Genomic DNA, 13,246 nt, shown 5'->3' on the forward strand with positions numbered 1-13,246 from the left:
CACTACCCTTTCTTGTTCCCATTCTTCACAGGAAGCAGCTTCTGAAGCTCCCAGAATGCACCCTGTCCTTCTGTGAACTCCCTGGTTGATCCCCATCCTTCCTGACCACACCCTTCTTCCTATTCTTGCTTTGTTTAAACTGGGGGCTGAAAGTCCTCCCTACACACACAGCAGGTGGCTGCTGCCCAGACCTTTCGTCTTTGGTTCATTTCCTCCTAAACCAAGAAACAGGAAAAAAAACAAAAAACAAAAAACAAAAAAACATAGTAAAAGGTAACTTTGTTATTACTACTACAGTCCTGCCCCCTCCCCCAAATAAAAACCCCTTAAGGTCTAATCTCATACAACCAAATACCTGAGATATAATATATAAAGACATTTAGCCTATGATGTCTCAGACCTTCCTTTGGAATTTTTAAGATGCTGCACTTGGGAGCACCTGGTTATTGGCACAAATATGCCCCCTGCTGGCAAGCTAAGTAATGAGACTTTCCTTCTCTGTCTTTCCAGCCAGTCCCCAAATTTTATTTTCTTATTTTATATTCTTATTTTAGTTTCACTCCACACACACTCTCTCTTCTGTCTTCCACACCACCCATACCTGACATTATATTTCTATCTCATGATTCCCAGAGAATGCTTAACACAGTTACTTCCTCTGAGGAGCCAGGAAATGCCCATGGCAAAGGGCTCAGGGAGCCTTCTGATTACTCTCAATCGTGCGAACTGAGCCTTGCCTAGAAAGAATGAACTTCCAAAGAAGAGGGAGAGGCTCTACATGGAGAGACTGCAGGATGAGCTAACCAGAGGAGTGGTAAAGATTAGATCAAAGCAAGACAATTGGCAGAGCAGGAGGGGAAGGTAGGAAGAGAGACAAGGAGCCAGGATCAGATCAGCACAATGGGCTAGAAAAGACCACAAAGAAATCAGGATTGGGTATAAAACCAGAAGAGATGACAGAAACAGATGGTTGTGGGCATATGTTTATTCTTGTGCACAAACCAAAGAATTGTGACACCCAATATTGCAAAGGAAAAGATTGGTTTCCAGGTCAAATAGCAAGCATGGCTGGTGACGGTCTTCATGGAAGGACAGTCCTTGCCCTTCTAGGATCAGACATGAGGGCCTGAAGCTACAGAGCTGGGCTTCTATGGGTAGGGTGGGACAAAAAAGAGATTTGGGCTCAGTATTGCCCTGAACTTTTCCAGGTCATCAGGATAAACTCCAGAAGGGTGGAAGGGCAGGTTCACAGAGGTAGCAGCCACTGCACACCCTCCCAGCTTTGCTCCAACAAAGGCATTCTTCTCCTGAGTTTGGAACTTCCCCCAGACCCCTTCTCACATGGTTGGTTTCTTGTTGGCCAACTTTACTCTCCTCCTTGGTCACTTTCACCCATTCCAGCCTTGTTCCTGGTTTCTGCCTCGCTTTCCCCATCCTCTCTGGCTCTGGCTCTCTTCACCATCCTTTCTGTCTTACACTCATTAAGCAGTTCAGAAGAAACTTTTTTTTTTTTAACTTCCTGGATTCTGATGTGCTCAGTACAAGGTCCTGGTTGCTAACTTTCTGTAATCTAAGGACATAAAATTCTTAGTTTTATTCTGGGTCTAGCTTGTATAACACAGACCCATCAATATTTCCCCTGCCTCCTGTCAAACTCGTTAATTTCACAGGCTACTGTGCAATATCTCTGGATGCTACAGATGCTCCTCTCTCAGGAGCTCTTCTACAGTAGCCCTTCTCCCACACTGGATTCTTTATGAAGCTATCTGACCCTTCTAGTAGGAGGGGAAAAAACTCCTCTCTTACTTTTACCTCAAGAGAAGCACACATGTATGTGTATTTGATGCCTTTCTAGAGCAGATCTAACCACACACATTTGTGAAAGTCTGCGCGGGCGTGCGCATGCGCGCCCGCACACACACACACACACACACACACACACACACACACACACACACCCACCCCTAGGCAGTATGCCAACTAACCTAGGGAAAGCAGAGTGAGGAGTATGCAGGGCAGAGGGGCTCAGGACACAGTTAAGCCTCTTGGTTGCTTGCCTCATAGTGAGTGAGCCTGTTGTCTGAGATCTCAGTGGTCACTTCACAGTGTGCTTTTTACCTAACACTAAAGTGCTGCCCACAGAGAGAAACACAAATGCAAAACAAAAACAGAAACCTGCTGAGAACTCTGGGTAGAGAAGCCAGACAGGCGAGGAAATATAAAGATTCTAAAGCACAGGTAATGGGCTTAAAAGCACCAGCAGGAAGCTGAGGAAGCTGAGGAGAAATACTATCTCTGACAAAAGGCAATCAGCCTCAGATGTGGGGAGAAAGCCAGTAGGACAAAGCAGAAGAAACTTTTGGGACTCTAAGTTACATTACTTGGTCCTGGGACCTATTCCCTGCTCACTGGTGCCCTGCCCCGGGCCTCCAGACATGAGCCTGCAACCCTGTTTTGGTGGCTGAGAACCGGGGCCTGGCTACTTGGAAACCACAGGAACTGGGAGTGGCAGCAAAGCTCCTGAGAGACTCTTGATAGTCTGGGTTGGGGACAGGGGATGAGGCCAGCTCTGCCCTCCAAATGGGTTCGTCCAGTGTGGTAGCTGCTCTGGGGGCAAGCACAGTGGGAGCCAAGGGTTCTGCAGTGGGCTGGGGTGCCGGAGTGGAAAATCTGCGGATCTCCTGGACTCGGGCAGTTTTGGGAGGCCCTGAAGTGGGGCCAGGAGTTGAAGAACCCTCGTCAAAACAAAACATGGCAGTTTTAAGTTGGTATGGCTGATGCCGCATGAAATCCAGGGCCTTGATACCCTGCTTAGGGGTCGCCCGAGGTCCCTGGGATTGGGCCTTATTGGGGAGAGTTCGGGCAGCTTGAGGAAAAAAGGGTGAGAGGAGTGGGTTGTAAGCAATAGGAGGTGGGGCACGGATGTTGGGTGAGTATTTCCAGGATGGAGGAAGTGAGGGTGTAGGAGAAGGACTTCTAGGGCGAAGGCCTGGATTAAGGCTAGAGCCAGGTGTAGCTTCCACCACGTACCTATCGGCACGGCTCTGCCGTTTGGCAAATAGCTCCCCACCCCTCCCCTGCAGCCTTGGGAGCTCAGGGATTCCAACCATAGGGGTCGATCCATTCACTAGCCCATCAAGGAGCCCTCGAGACCCGGGTTTAGGAGCCACAGGGGGTGGAGTCTTAGGCGTTGTAGGGGGTGGAGTTTTGGAAGTCATTGGAGGCGGGGTTTTTGGTGACACTTGAGACAAGGTCTTGTAACTCCTGCCCCCTAGTGGCTGCATGAAGTTACAGGCTTCAGCTCCGAGGCTTAAAGCGTCCTCCTCTGGACCGGATTCCGCACCGCCCGCCCGAGGTTTTTCATCCAGGTTCTGCACCAGCGATAGCAGCTCGGGGTTGGGCGAGTTCTTCGTCTCTTCCTTTCCAGGCCGGAACATCTGCTTGCGGGTGCCCCGGCGCCGAGCCTCCTGCAAGATGCCGGTGCGGGCAGCTGGCACAGAGATGCGCTGCTCTCGAGCGCTGGCAGGCTCGGGGGCCGCCGGGCCGGGCGCCTCTGGGCGCGCAGAGTTTCTCAGAGGAGTGGACAAGAAGATGGAAGCCGTGGACGTCATGGCAGCAGCGCTAGGAGGAGTGGGAGGCTCTGGGGCGCCTCCTGGAGTAACAGGCCGGCTCGGGGCTGGGATGTACAAGGAGCTGGTAGCGGTCACAGGACCGGAGGAGCGTTGGGTGCTGTTGGAAGCCCCGGAGACCGGTGTGTGGCTGGGTACCACTGTGGTGAAGCTGGGCAGAGGGGTGGGCCCCTGTAGAGGGGCTGCGAAAGGGGACGGGGCGGGGCTCGTGCCCTGCAAGCCTTCATTCACCTTCTTAGGAGCTAAGGGCCGGAAAATTACTGAGGTGGTACCTGACCTTTGCCCTTGTAAACCTGGGGTAAAAGGCCTCGCTGACCTGTTAAAGATACTTGGCGCAGGGTTTGGGGCTCCACCATCCGGGAAGAAGGGGCTAGGGCTGACTGCAGGGGCAGACAAAGGGCTGAGTGGGAGCACAGCTGCCTCTGGGGGAGCACTCTGAGCTCGAGGTGGGGACTGCAGACTCTGCCCATTAAGCATGGCTGCTGGGCCCACCTGAGTTAGCTCCTGAGAGCTGGAGGCTACCCTCTGGCGCTGCTGTTCAAAGAGCTGGACCCCTCGCCCAGAGACCTCACTTAGCTGCCCTCCCAGTCCAGAGCTCTGACTCTCTGCTGTGCCTGAGCCAGCCCTAGCCAGCTCCATATCTAGATAAGGGCTGTCCCAGTCGGATTGATTAGTAAGGCTTCGGGCGTCTGAGAAGGTCTCCTCGTCCAGCTCCGACTCACTCGTTGGGGGGATGCCGTCCTCCTCCTCTGTTCCTGTCCCAGCTGCAGCCCCGAAACTCACTAGGGTGTACTTCTTGGCTCTCTGCCGCCGCTTCTTAAACATAAGCACTCCCTTGGAGTGAGGGTTGGGGGCTGCTGTTAGCAGGGATGCAATGGTCCGGCATTTGGTCTTGGCCTCCTTCACGCTCTTCTCTTGGAGGCTTTCTGCGCGTTGCAGTTCTGAGAAGATGAAGAAGTAGATTAATCAGGGGGCTTACCCACAGCCTGTTCTAATCCTGCCCCCCAAAGCTCCTACCTCCTATTTTTTCACTGAAAGGACCCACAATGTCTCTTGTCTGCGACTTAGAGACAGAGTGGAAGGAGAAAGGTGACGCCAAGGACAGAGACTGCCCACACCACAACCCTTCTGTCCCGTCTTCCCTGGGTTGCATTCCTATCTTCCAGGAGATGAGCCTTATCCACTTCACACATTCTTCACCTGCCTCCCATTCTTGACTGGCAGGAAAATCAGACACAGCCGTGTGAGAAGAGATAAGGGGCGCTTTTCTCCCACCATACTTTGTAAGCAGGCTCCTCACAAAGCTTGGACCTTACCCCCACTTCCCACCTGTTACCTCTATAACTAGGGCACACAGACTCTTTTTGTAACAGGGTCTCTCTACCGAGCCCTGGCTGTTCTGGAATTCACTCTGTAGTCCGGCCTTGAGCTCACAGAGATCCAACTGCTGCTGTCTCTCAAGTGCTGGGATTAAAGGCATGTATTATCACACCCGGCCCAACATACAGATTCTTAACTCGAGGCTCTTCATTCACAATTCTGCCCATCAAGTTGCTCATTCCCACACATCATAAACACTCACAGAAATAACCCCCATACACCTTGTTAACATCAGTCTCCTGAAAGCCGGCTATGGGCACAGTTTCTCCATAGTACTTTCTTATTCACAACTGTTCCAGCTTATACACACATCAGTTCACATATACAGTGTTATCAAAGTCAAATCCATTTGCATACCTAAATGCTCCAGGTAGTTCTTCCCAGAGTTTTCCCTCTAGAGGCTCTGGTATAATGTAGAGATCTTGGCCGGGCGGTAGTGGCACACACCTTTAATCCCAGCACTTGGGAGACAGAGGCAGACAGATTTCTGAGTTCAAGGCCAGCCTGGTCTACAAAGTGAGTTCCAGGACAGCCAGGACTACACAGAGAAACCCTGTCTCAAAACAAAACAAAACAAAACAAAAAAAAAAAGAACTGATCTTGGCCCTCCCAACTCCTAGAACATTCCTTTGTGCTTCATACCTCTGCTACTCACATCCAGGGATAATCTTGGATCCAAGATGCAGGAAAAGGCAGAGTGCTGTTCTCCAAGGCAACCCCCTAAACCTTTAGGAGATTTCAAGCTCACCAGGTAAATATAATCTCTATCTCACAAGCTGGTGCTAGCATTGGGGTAGATGGCTTTGGAGGCTAGCACTGTTTTCTCTCCCATTTGCCCTGTCTTTCAAGTAGAGAACTCAAAAGAGCAGCCCCATCAGGTGGGCATGAGAGGGTCTATGTGCTGAAGAACCAAGGCAGGAGTTCCTATACTATGCGGGGGCCTGAGTAGGTGGGGCCAGGAAGTGGGAAGGGCTGCCCTGCTATAAGACCCCGCCCTGGACATGGATACTTTCTTGTCTGTGGTCCCCAGTTCCTCCTGGAAAATTCTTGACATTCCAACTACTTTTCCTCTCAAGCTGCTTTCTAATTAGGGACTTCATTCCTTTTGTCCCCACGTGTATAACACAGAATAGTAATATCCATGAGAGAATAGACACCAGAGTCAGAATTCAGTTCTGGGAGAATTACTTCATGAGGATGATAATGGCTACCTCTTTATAAGATCACATGAACACAGTGAGATAAGTCAACTAAGCATTTAACACACTGTCAAGGCCCACTGTGAGCAGCCATTATGCTTTCTTGATGTAAGCTTCTCGTGGACCACAACACATTCTTGTTCTTACATATTTTCTCCCAGATTCACACATACATGTCTTCATGTGTTGTTCACAGTGCACTCTCATTTCTCACTCTTGTCCCATGAGCTTCCCACAGCTCACATGGCCATTAACCCCTTACCATGTGGTCTTAGCATCAACCCATTATGAGAAAGGGGTGGTGACACTTTCCTGAAAGAGTGAGGGGAAGGATGGCAAAAAAGGAAGAGAGTAGCGGGGTATGGCCTTTCCAAAAGACCTCCCTTCACCCACTGCTGTGCTGTTACCCTCCACTCTAGCCCCCAACACTCTCCTGAGTGGGATAGGGAGTACCTGCATAGAATGGGTTGTGGAGCTCAGGAGCTGGGGCTTTGTCACAGCTGGCTTGGCTGAGGGGCTCTTGGCTGATGGTCTCCATGCTGAGAAAGGCGGTGCTGGCTGGAGTAGGACCAGCTTGAGCCACCCCCAAGGCCTTTTAAAGCCCCTTTGTCTTGTCCCCAGAGCTGGCAGCTGAATGAGCTCACCAAGCTGTTTTTAGAACATGTCCCCCTCCCTCCTTTCCCTGTCCCACAACTCCTAGTGTGATAGACATGGGCACCTGCCTCCCTTTCCTCTCACCCCACCCCCTCTGAACTGTGAGGTCTGCCTGGCTAAAAATAAACTTGAGCTATTGCATAGAATCTTGCCCAGCATGATGGGAAGGGAGGAGGGTGCTAAAATGAGAATTGGGGATAAATGTGGGATCTTGAGCATGCATCTGGAATGTTTTGTATGATATGGGACACTCTCGGGATGGGAGATTATAAACTCATGTTTTTAGCCTCTGAAAATTCAAAGACATAAAACTTTTTGAATTGAGAATCAGAATGGTGGAAGAGAAGAAAGATTACTAGAGAGAGTGAATCCTGAGATTGCAAAAGTGGCAAAACAACAACAAAACGACTATGGAAGGGGCATGGGAGGCCACAGGGCTCAGGACAGAGAGAAACTTCACTAAATCCTGTTCCAGAGCTCACATCAAAATAGCAGTAAGCCTGTTATAAGTGGAACTGGCCTGTTCTGCCCAGGTCCACATTCTTGCCTGAAATAAGAAACCAAATATTTCCCATTTCCTATTTTGCTAGTCCGCAAGAATCCCAAATGAACTTACAAGTAGCATTCATACTGTGTCCTGTGGCCTCACCCTGCTCTCAGGTGCTCTCTACCCAGAATTATTCTTTCTCTACCCTCTATCCTGACATCAAGCAAAGCAACCACCACCAATACCCAAAACTTTAGATCCCTTCCCCATTCCTCCTCTGTTGTCTGTTCTTAGCTTGGATTGAGCCATTGTATAAGATAGTTATAAGATAATGGTTGTCTCATAGCAAAGATAACTAGGGACCATAAATAAAATTATTCTCCTCTCCTTCATTACTTTTCTCAACCTGTCCCAAACACTTTCCCAGGAACATGAGGTATACAGTGTGTGGCTATGAAGGCACAGATTTAGGGCTCAGGTCCTGATTGAAAACAAAAGGATTCAGGTACTTACTGGCTTGTTTGGCCTTCTGGACGTAGGTGGTAGTGAGATCTTCTGCCACTGGGTGGGGGACAGGGCCCACCATAGGGATGAGATGAGGACCAGGTCGGAGTGGACCATGGGGTAATAGAAGTGCCTCTGCTGGTGATGGCTGAAGGGCTGCTCCTTCCTCCCAAGATGGGGAGCTTACACGGCTGTCACCCTGGCTGGGAGAGCCAGTTTTAACAGGTGCTGGTTCTGCAGGGCTGTCAGACAGGTACACCTCATCAGGTGGGCCGCCTGGAAGGAAAGATCTTGCAGGACCTCGACGGCGGGTTCGACGTGGCTTCTCTTGTGTGGCAGGGCCATCAACATCACTATCTGTCTCTCCATAGTAAGCTTCACTGTCAGGGGGTGAACGAAGGCTCCCGGGCTGAAGAGCCTGGGAAACAGGAGCACCTGGGGGCTCAGGACTCAATGGAGATAAAGGTGACAGCACCTGAAGCTCTCCTGGAGATGGAGATCTCACAGACCCTTCATCTGCTACCCTGGAGGATGGAAAAAAGGACAGAGTTTAAAAGAGGGAGCTACAGAATAACAGCTTTGGAGGAGATGTAGGGGCAAGGCAATGGAGACAGAAGGAACTGGCAAACAGGTGGACTAGGTGGGCTAGGAAGAGGGGAAGTCTGAAGGCTTTGAGGAAGATGTGATGAGGAGGAGATAGGCCAAGGATTGAAGTCCACCAGTCATTTAAATGCCTGCTCCCATCCCTGGGTTGCAGATACATTCCATTAGGAAGTATATGCAAACATTCTCCCCAGAAAGATATAATCAGCAAAGGTATATGTTAGTTCCTGAAGCCAGGCCAGTGAGACAGAGTTAAGACAGGTAAGGAGAGTCCTAGGCCAGGGATAAAAGGATGTGAGGACTCCATACCTCCTCACAGTAAGGACAAGTTGATGCCCTGAGGCGTCGATGAGGGTCATGGCACTGGCATGGGAGAAGTTGGTGCAAGAAACTCCATTGATCGCTAAGAGCTGGTCCCTCTCTCGGAGTCCTGCTCTGCCAGCCTGGCTTCGTCTTCGGATCTGAGATGTTGGAGGAGAGAGCACTGATCATGGAGAGCCCCAGTAGGGATGGAATGACAAAAAGGACCCATGTGAGAGGGGTTTGTCTTTTGACAATCTGGGGGGGGGTGTTAAAAAGGGTAGGGAGATGTCTGGGGTGCTACCAGGGAGGCCTGTCTAGAGGGAAGGGCCTGGTTGATGGGAGGCAGCAGGGTAATCACTGACTGTGACAGGGATGGAGAAAACTCTGTGGCTGAGGTCTAAGAAATGGTGAGTCTTCAGTATTTTCTTTCAAGGACAGCATCTCTACTGGCCAGTTCTTTCCTGGGTTTTGAAATCCCAGGTGCCTTCGTGTGTTAACATTTTAGAATGGTATCCCAGACTGAGGTAACCCAGCTATATATTCTGAAAGACTATGATGCCAGGCTATCAGAGTTCTCACTGCTCTGTATGAAATACTGTACTTAATTCTTAGGATGGTTTATAAAATTGATACTTTTGTTACCCACATTTCACAGCCCAGAAAATTAAGACAGTAAAATTAAGACAGTAAGGTGAAGCCATAGGCTAATGGCTTCCTAAGAAAGTCTAGTATCTAGACTTGCCTAGTAAGAGAATGGATATGACTTAGAGAAAGAGGAACACTGAAGGCATTGGCTTGGCAGGGTAGGGCAGGGCAGAGCAGAGTAGGGCAGGACAGGGCAGGGCAGAGTAGGGCAGGGCAGGGCAGGGTAGAGTAGGGTTGGGATGGGCTGTGAGAGACTGCTTTAGTTTGTCACATATCAGTTTAGTCAGAGAGAAATTAGAACCTTCCCTACATTCCTGGGGTTTGGAGTAGAGAGGCTCACACACTTAGGGGAGCAAATACTGGATGACCAGACTCAGCCTCTTCTACAGTGCTCAAGCAGGGCCTTCCTTTTGCTCTGCTCCCTGGCTCCCTGAAACCAGAATTGGCTTTGCTAATAGTCCTCCAGGAGCTTATGGTCACAGTCTGCTCCCCTATAGTCTTGAGCATGCTTACCTGCCCACCTGCCCACCACCTTTTCTTCACCCCCTACTGTACCCACTCCCCACCCCCAGCCCAGAAGGCCACCAGATGACTCTTCCCAACTTCCCTCGGGTTCCCTTCTCCATGAGTCATCATTTCAGGGGCTCTCCCTTACCTTAGATACCTGTAAAGGTTTCCTCTGTTCGGACCCCCCCTGAAGTCGGAAGCCCCAGGGTGCTCCCCCTGCTAATGTGACCTGCACCTCCTCCTCAGCACCCATCGCACAGCTTGGCCTGTGGCCCCCGGAGTTTGGACAGTGTCCCTGAGAGAGAAGTTGAGGTGCTGGTACCCCGTCCGGCCTGCCTGTTCAGCTGTCCTGTTCCTGCCGACCCAGGCCTCCCCCCTACCCCCACCACACACCAAAGGCAGGCAACTTGGCCCTGGGATCAGTACAGTCCAGTACACATGTCTTGTCAATCACAACTTGCTCAAAATAGTCGCCGGCTGTATTCTCCCTCCCCCAACTGTGTTACTCCTAGAACTAATTATAGTACAGACTTCTGCCCTCCATGTCCTCCCTTTTACTGCATGGGCCTTTTAGTCAGGACTCAGTATCAGATCTCTGGGCTTTTTTCTTTCTCTCTCTCTCTTTCTCTCTCTCTCTCTCTCTCTCTTTCTTTCCCTTCTGAGACAGGGTTTCTCTGTGTAGCCCTGGCTGTCCTGGAACTCACTCTGTAGACCAGGCTGGCCTCGAACTCAGAAATCTGTCTGCCTCTGCCTCCCAAGTGCTGGGATTAAAGGCGTGCGCCACCACTGCCCGGCATCTCTGAGCTTTTTAACCAAGTGATCTATTAGTCACCATGCTTTCCCCTAAGGATCATGAACCTAACTGCTTTTGGCCAAAGACTATTGGAAAGTGACATCAACAGAGGCTTCAGTTCCAGAGTTTCTAAGAAATGATGGGGTTTGCTCCCATTAAGTCCTCAGGAAAGTGTGCTGCTTTGTTGTTTGAACTTACTATTGAACCAGGATGTACTTGTGCACTTTGCCACAGTTATTGAAAGGATGAGTTTTGTGAAAGAATAGGAGTTTAATCTCAGCACTTGGGGGACAGAGGCAGTTGGATCTCTGAGTACAAGGCTAGCCTGGTCTACAGAGCACGTTCCAGAACATCCAGGACTACACAGAAAAATCTAAAATACATACATACATACATACATACATACATACATACATACATGGATGGATAAGGGTTTATGCATCAAGTGGCCAGAAATGACAGACCCAAGCCTCAAACTTTCCTCCAGAGGGTACAGTTAAAGAATATAAATAAGATGACTCATTATTTCAAGCCTGATGCCTGACATAAGTTTTATCCCTGGGACCCACATGATGGAAGGAAGAAGCTGACTCCAAAAGTTTTCCTCTGACTCCATATGTACCTTGGAGTATTAAAAAAACCAGCGGCAGGGTGGTCTAAGACTGGGGAAAGGTAACTGGTGGTGAAGCAATTGATGGGTGCTTTGCACAAAGGTCATTTTGACATGTTTCCTCCCGTGATACTAGGGATAGAATCAGGCTTTGTGCATGGTACAAAAAAGCTGGAGTTCTGAGCTATATCCCCATCCTGCACAGCTGTCAGAAGTGTGTGTGTGTGTGTGTGTGTGTGTGTGTGTGTGTGTGATAGCAAGCTGTCACTCATCAGACACTTGCAGGGGTCCAAGTGAAAAGTCAGGTCTTTCAACAAAGGCAGCCTCCAAGCCACTGAAGGGGAAGCAACCCACACAACTGTTACTATTATGACCCATATATCAGAATGCTTTGCCCACTCCACACATATAACATACAATAATATACTTTTTTGTTTTTTGATAATATACTTTTAAATTAGTGACATGTAAAGTAAATTAGAGTCAAATTACTGAATGTGAGTGATTCAGCGTGGCTGATGCAGGTGTGCTCCCATTACCATTGGGAATCTGTGTTATCTACTGCAGGACTGAAGACTGTGTAGGAGTTTAATCACCTCTGATTCAGTTGTTTTAATACCACTTCCTTAAAGCATTTTCTGACCATCTCCCAGCTCCTCCTTCCTAGGGCAACACAGGTTTCTTGTGCACACTTCTATTTTTCAGCTGATTATTTATATGTCATCTGATCATGTAGATTTATATATCAGCCAATCATGTAGATTTATGTCAGCTGAGCATATAGATTTATATGTTAGCTGACCATATAGATGACTTATGTCTCCTAGACCATTAAAAAGTTGAAGGCAAGGAGTGTGTGCTGTGGTCCACAATCTGATTTTTTTTGTTTTGTTTTTCTTTTGAGGCAGTCTCATGTAACCCAGATTGGATTCCAAACTCCTGATCTTCCAAGCCATGAGCTGCATTTTATTATATTCTGTATCTCAGCTTGTTACCAGTAAATGTTTGCTGAACTAAATTACTATCACAATGTAAAGCAGGGGAAGGGGTCATGAAAACATGGATACAGAAATGTGTATAAACAGGCAACTGTTGATATTAATAAAATCTCTACTTGTTTCTAGGTTTCCATTGCACAACTGTGTCCCACATTATAAAACCTCTTTCTGTAACAAAATATAACATTCTCTCCTAGTAACTGGTTATTAGTGGATAGAGTTTGTGCATTTGAATTCAACTGACTAGGGGCAAGAAGAGGGCATGCTATGTCTTGGAGCTGGAGTCAGGTGATTGTAAGCCTCCCAGTAGTAAATATTAATTGGGGATTTCTACCCCACCTTAGATTATTTAGTTGCTAAATAAAGGACACAAGACCATTATATTTATAAAAAGTCTTAAATCTCTAGAGCTGGGCAAATATCAACCCTCTATGCTATTCTGTCTACTTCCCTTCAGTAACCCTGAGATATTACTTGCCATGTTTCACTTGGGCCACTCCTACTCCAAGAGGCTGGCCCTCATAGCCATGCGCTCATGATCCACCCACTCCATGGCAACTTCTTTCTTCTTCTTCTTCTCTTTCTTTTCTCTTATGGTCCTTGCCTCAGACCCCAACACCAGGAACCAAAGGCCCACCTACCTCTTTTCTGCCCAGCTACAGGCTGTAGGCAACTTTATTAACCAATCACAGATAACTTGGGGAACAAGATTTATATAACAAACAGTATACATGACGATCTGCTCATCTTGGAGCAAGAAGATCTTAGGATACAGAATTAGCATTTGAATATAAGCAGGACCAGACCAACCCACTACAGTTCTGTGATAAATTGTAATTATGATACAGTTATAAAAATCAGAATTTAGAGTTAGAAGAACAATACCTGAGTTCTTGTTACCTTATTATTAGTGTGATTTTATAAAGTTAATTGA

General features: G+C 48.4%; 1 protein-coding gene across 2 annotated transcripts; it reads right to left on the reverse strand.

Annotated features, from left to right (window-relative positions):
• Positions 1-989: 989 nt before the first annotated feature.
• Positions 990-10,345, reverse strand: Synpo2l (synaptopodin 2 like). 2 transcript variants are annotated; one of them, XM_076931215.1, is made up of 4 exons: positions 10,060-10,345; positions 8,766-8,917; positions 7,863-8,377; positions 990-4,570 (listed from the first exon to the last, which is right to left on the reverse strand). In XM_076931215.1, the coding sequence occupies exons 1-4, from the start codon at positions 10,162-10,164 to the stop codon at positions 2,406-2,408; spliced, it is 2,937 nt and encodes a 978-aa protein (XP_076787330.1). In that variant the 5' UTR covers positions 10,165-10,345; the 3' UTR covers positions 990-2,405. The 2 variants fall into 2 exon arrangements, with proteins under 2 accessions (XP_076787330.1, XP_034353803.1); XM_034497912.2 differs by lacking the exons at positions 7,863-8,377; positions 8,766-8,917; positions 10,060-10,345 and adding an exon at positions 6,662-6,788.
• Between the last annotated feature and the right edge of the window lie 2,901 nt (positions 10,346-13,246).

The sequence above is a fragment of the Arvicanthis niloticus genome, chromosome 3 (assembly GCF_011762505.2).
Source record: "Arvicanthis niloticus isolate mArvNil1 chromosome 3, mArvNil1.pat.X, whole genome shotgun sequence".
NCBI classification, from domain to species: domain Eukaryota; kingdom Metazoa; phylum Chordata; class Mammalia; order Rodentia; family Muridae; genus Arvicanthis; species Arvicanthis niloticus.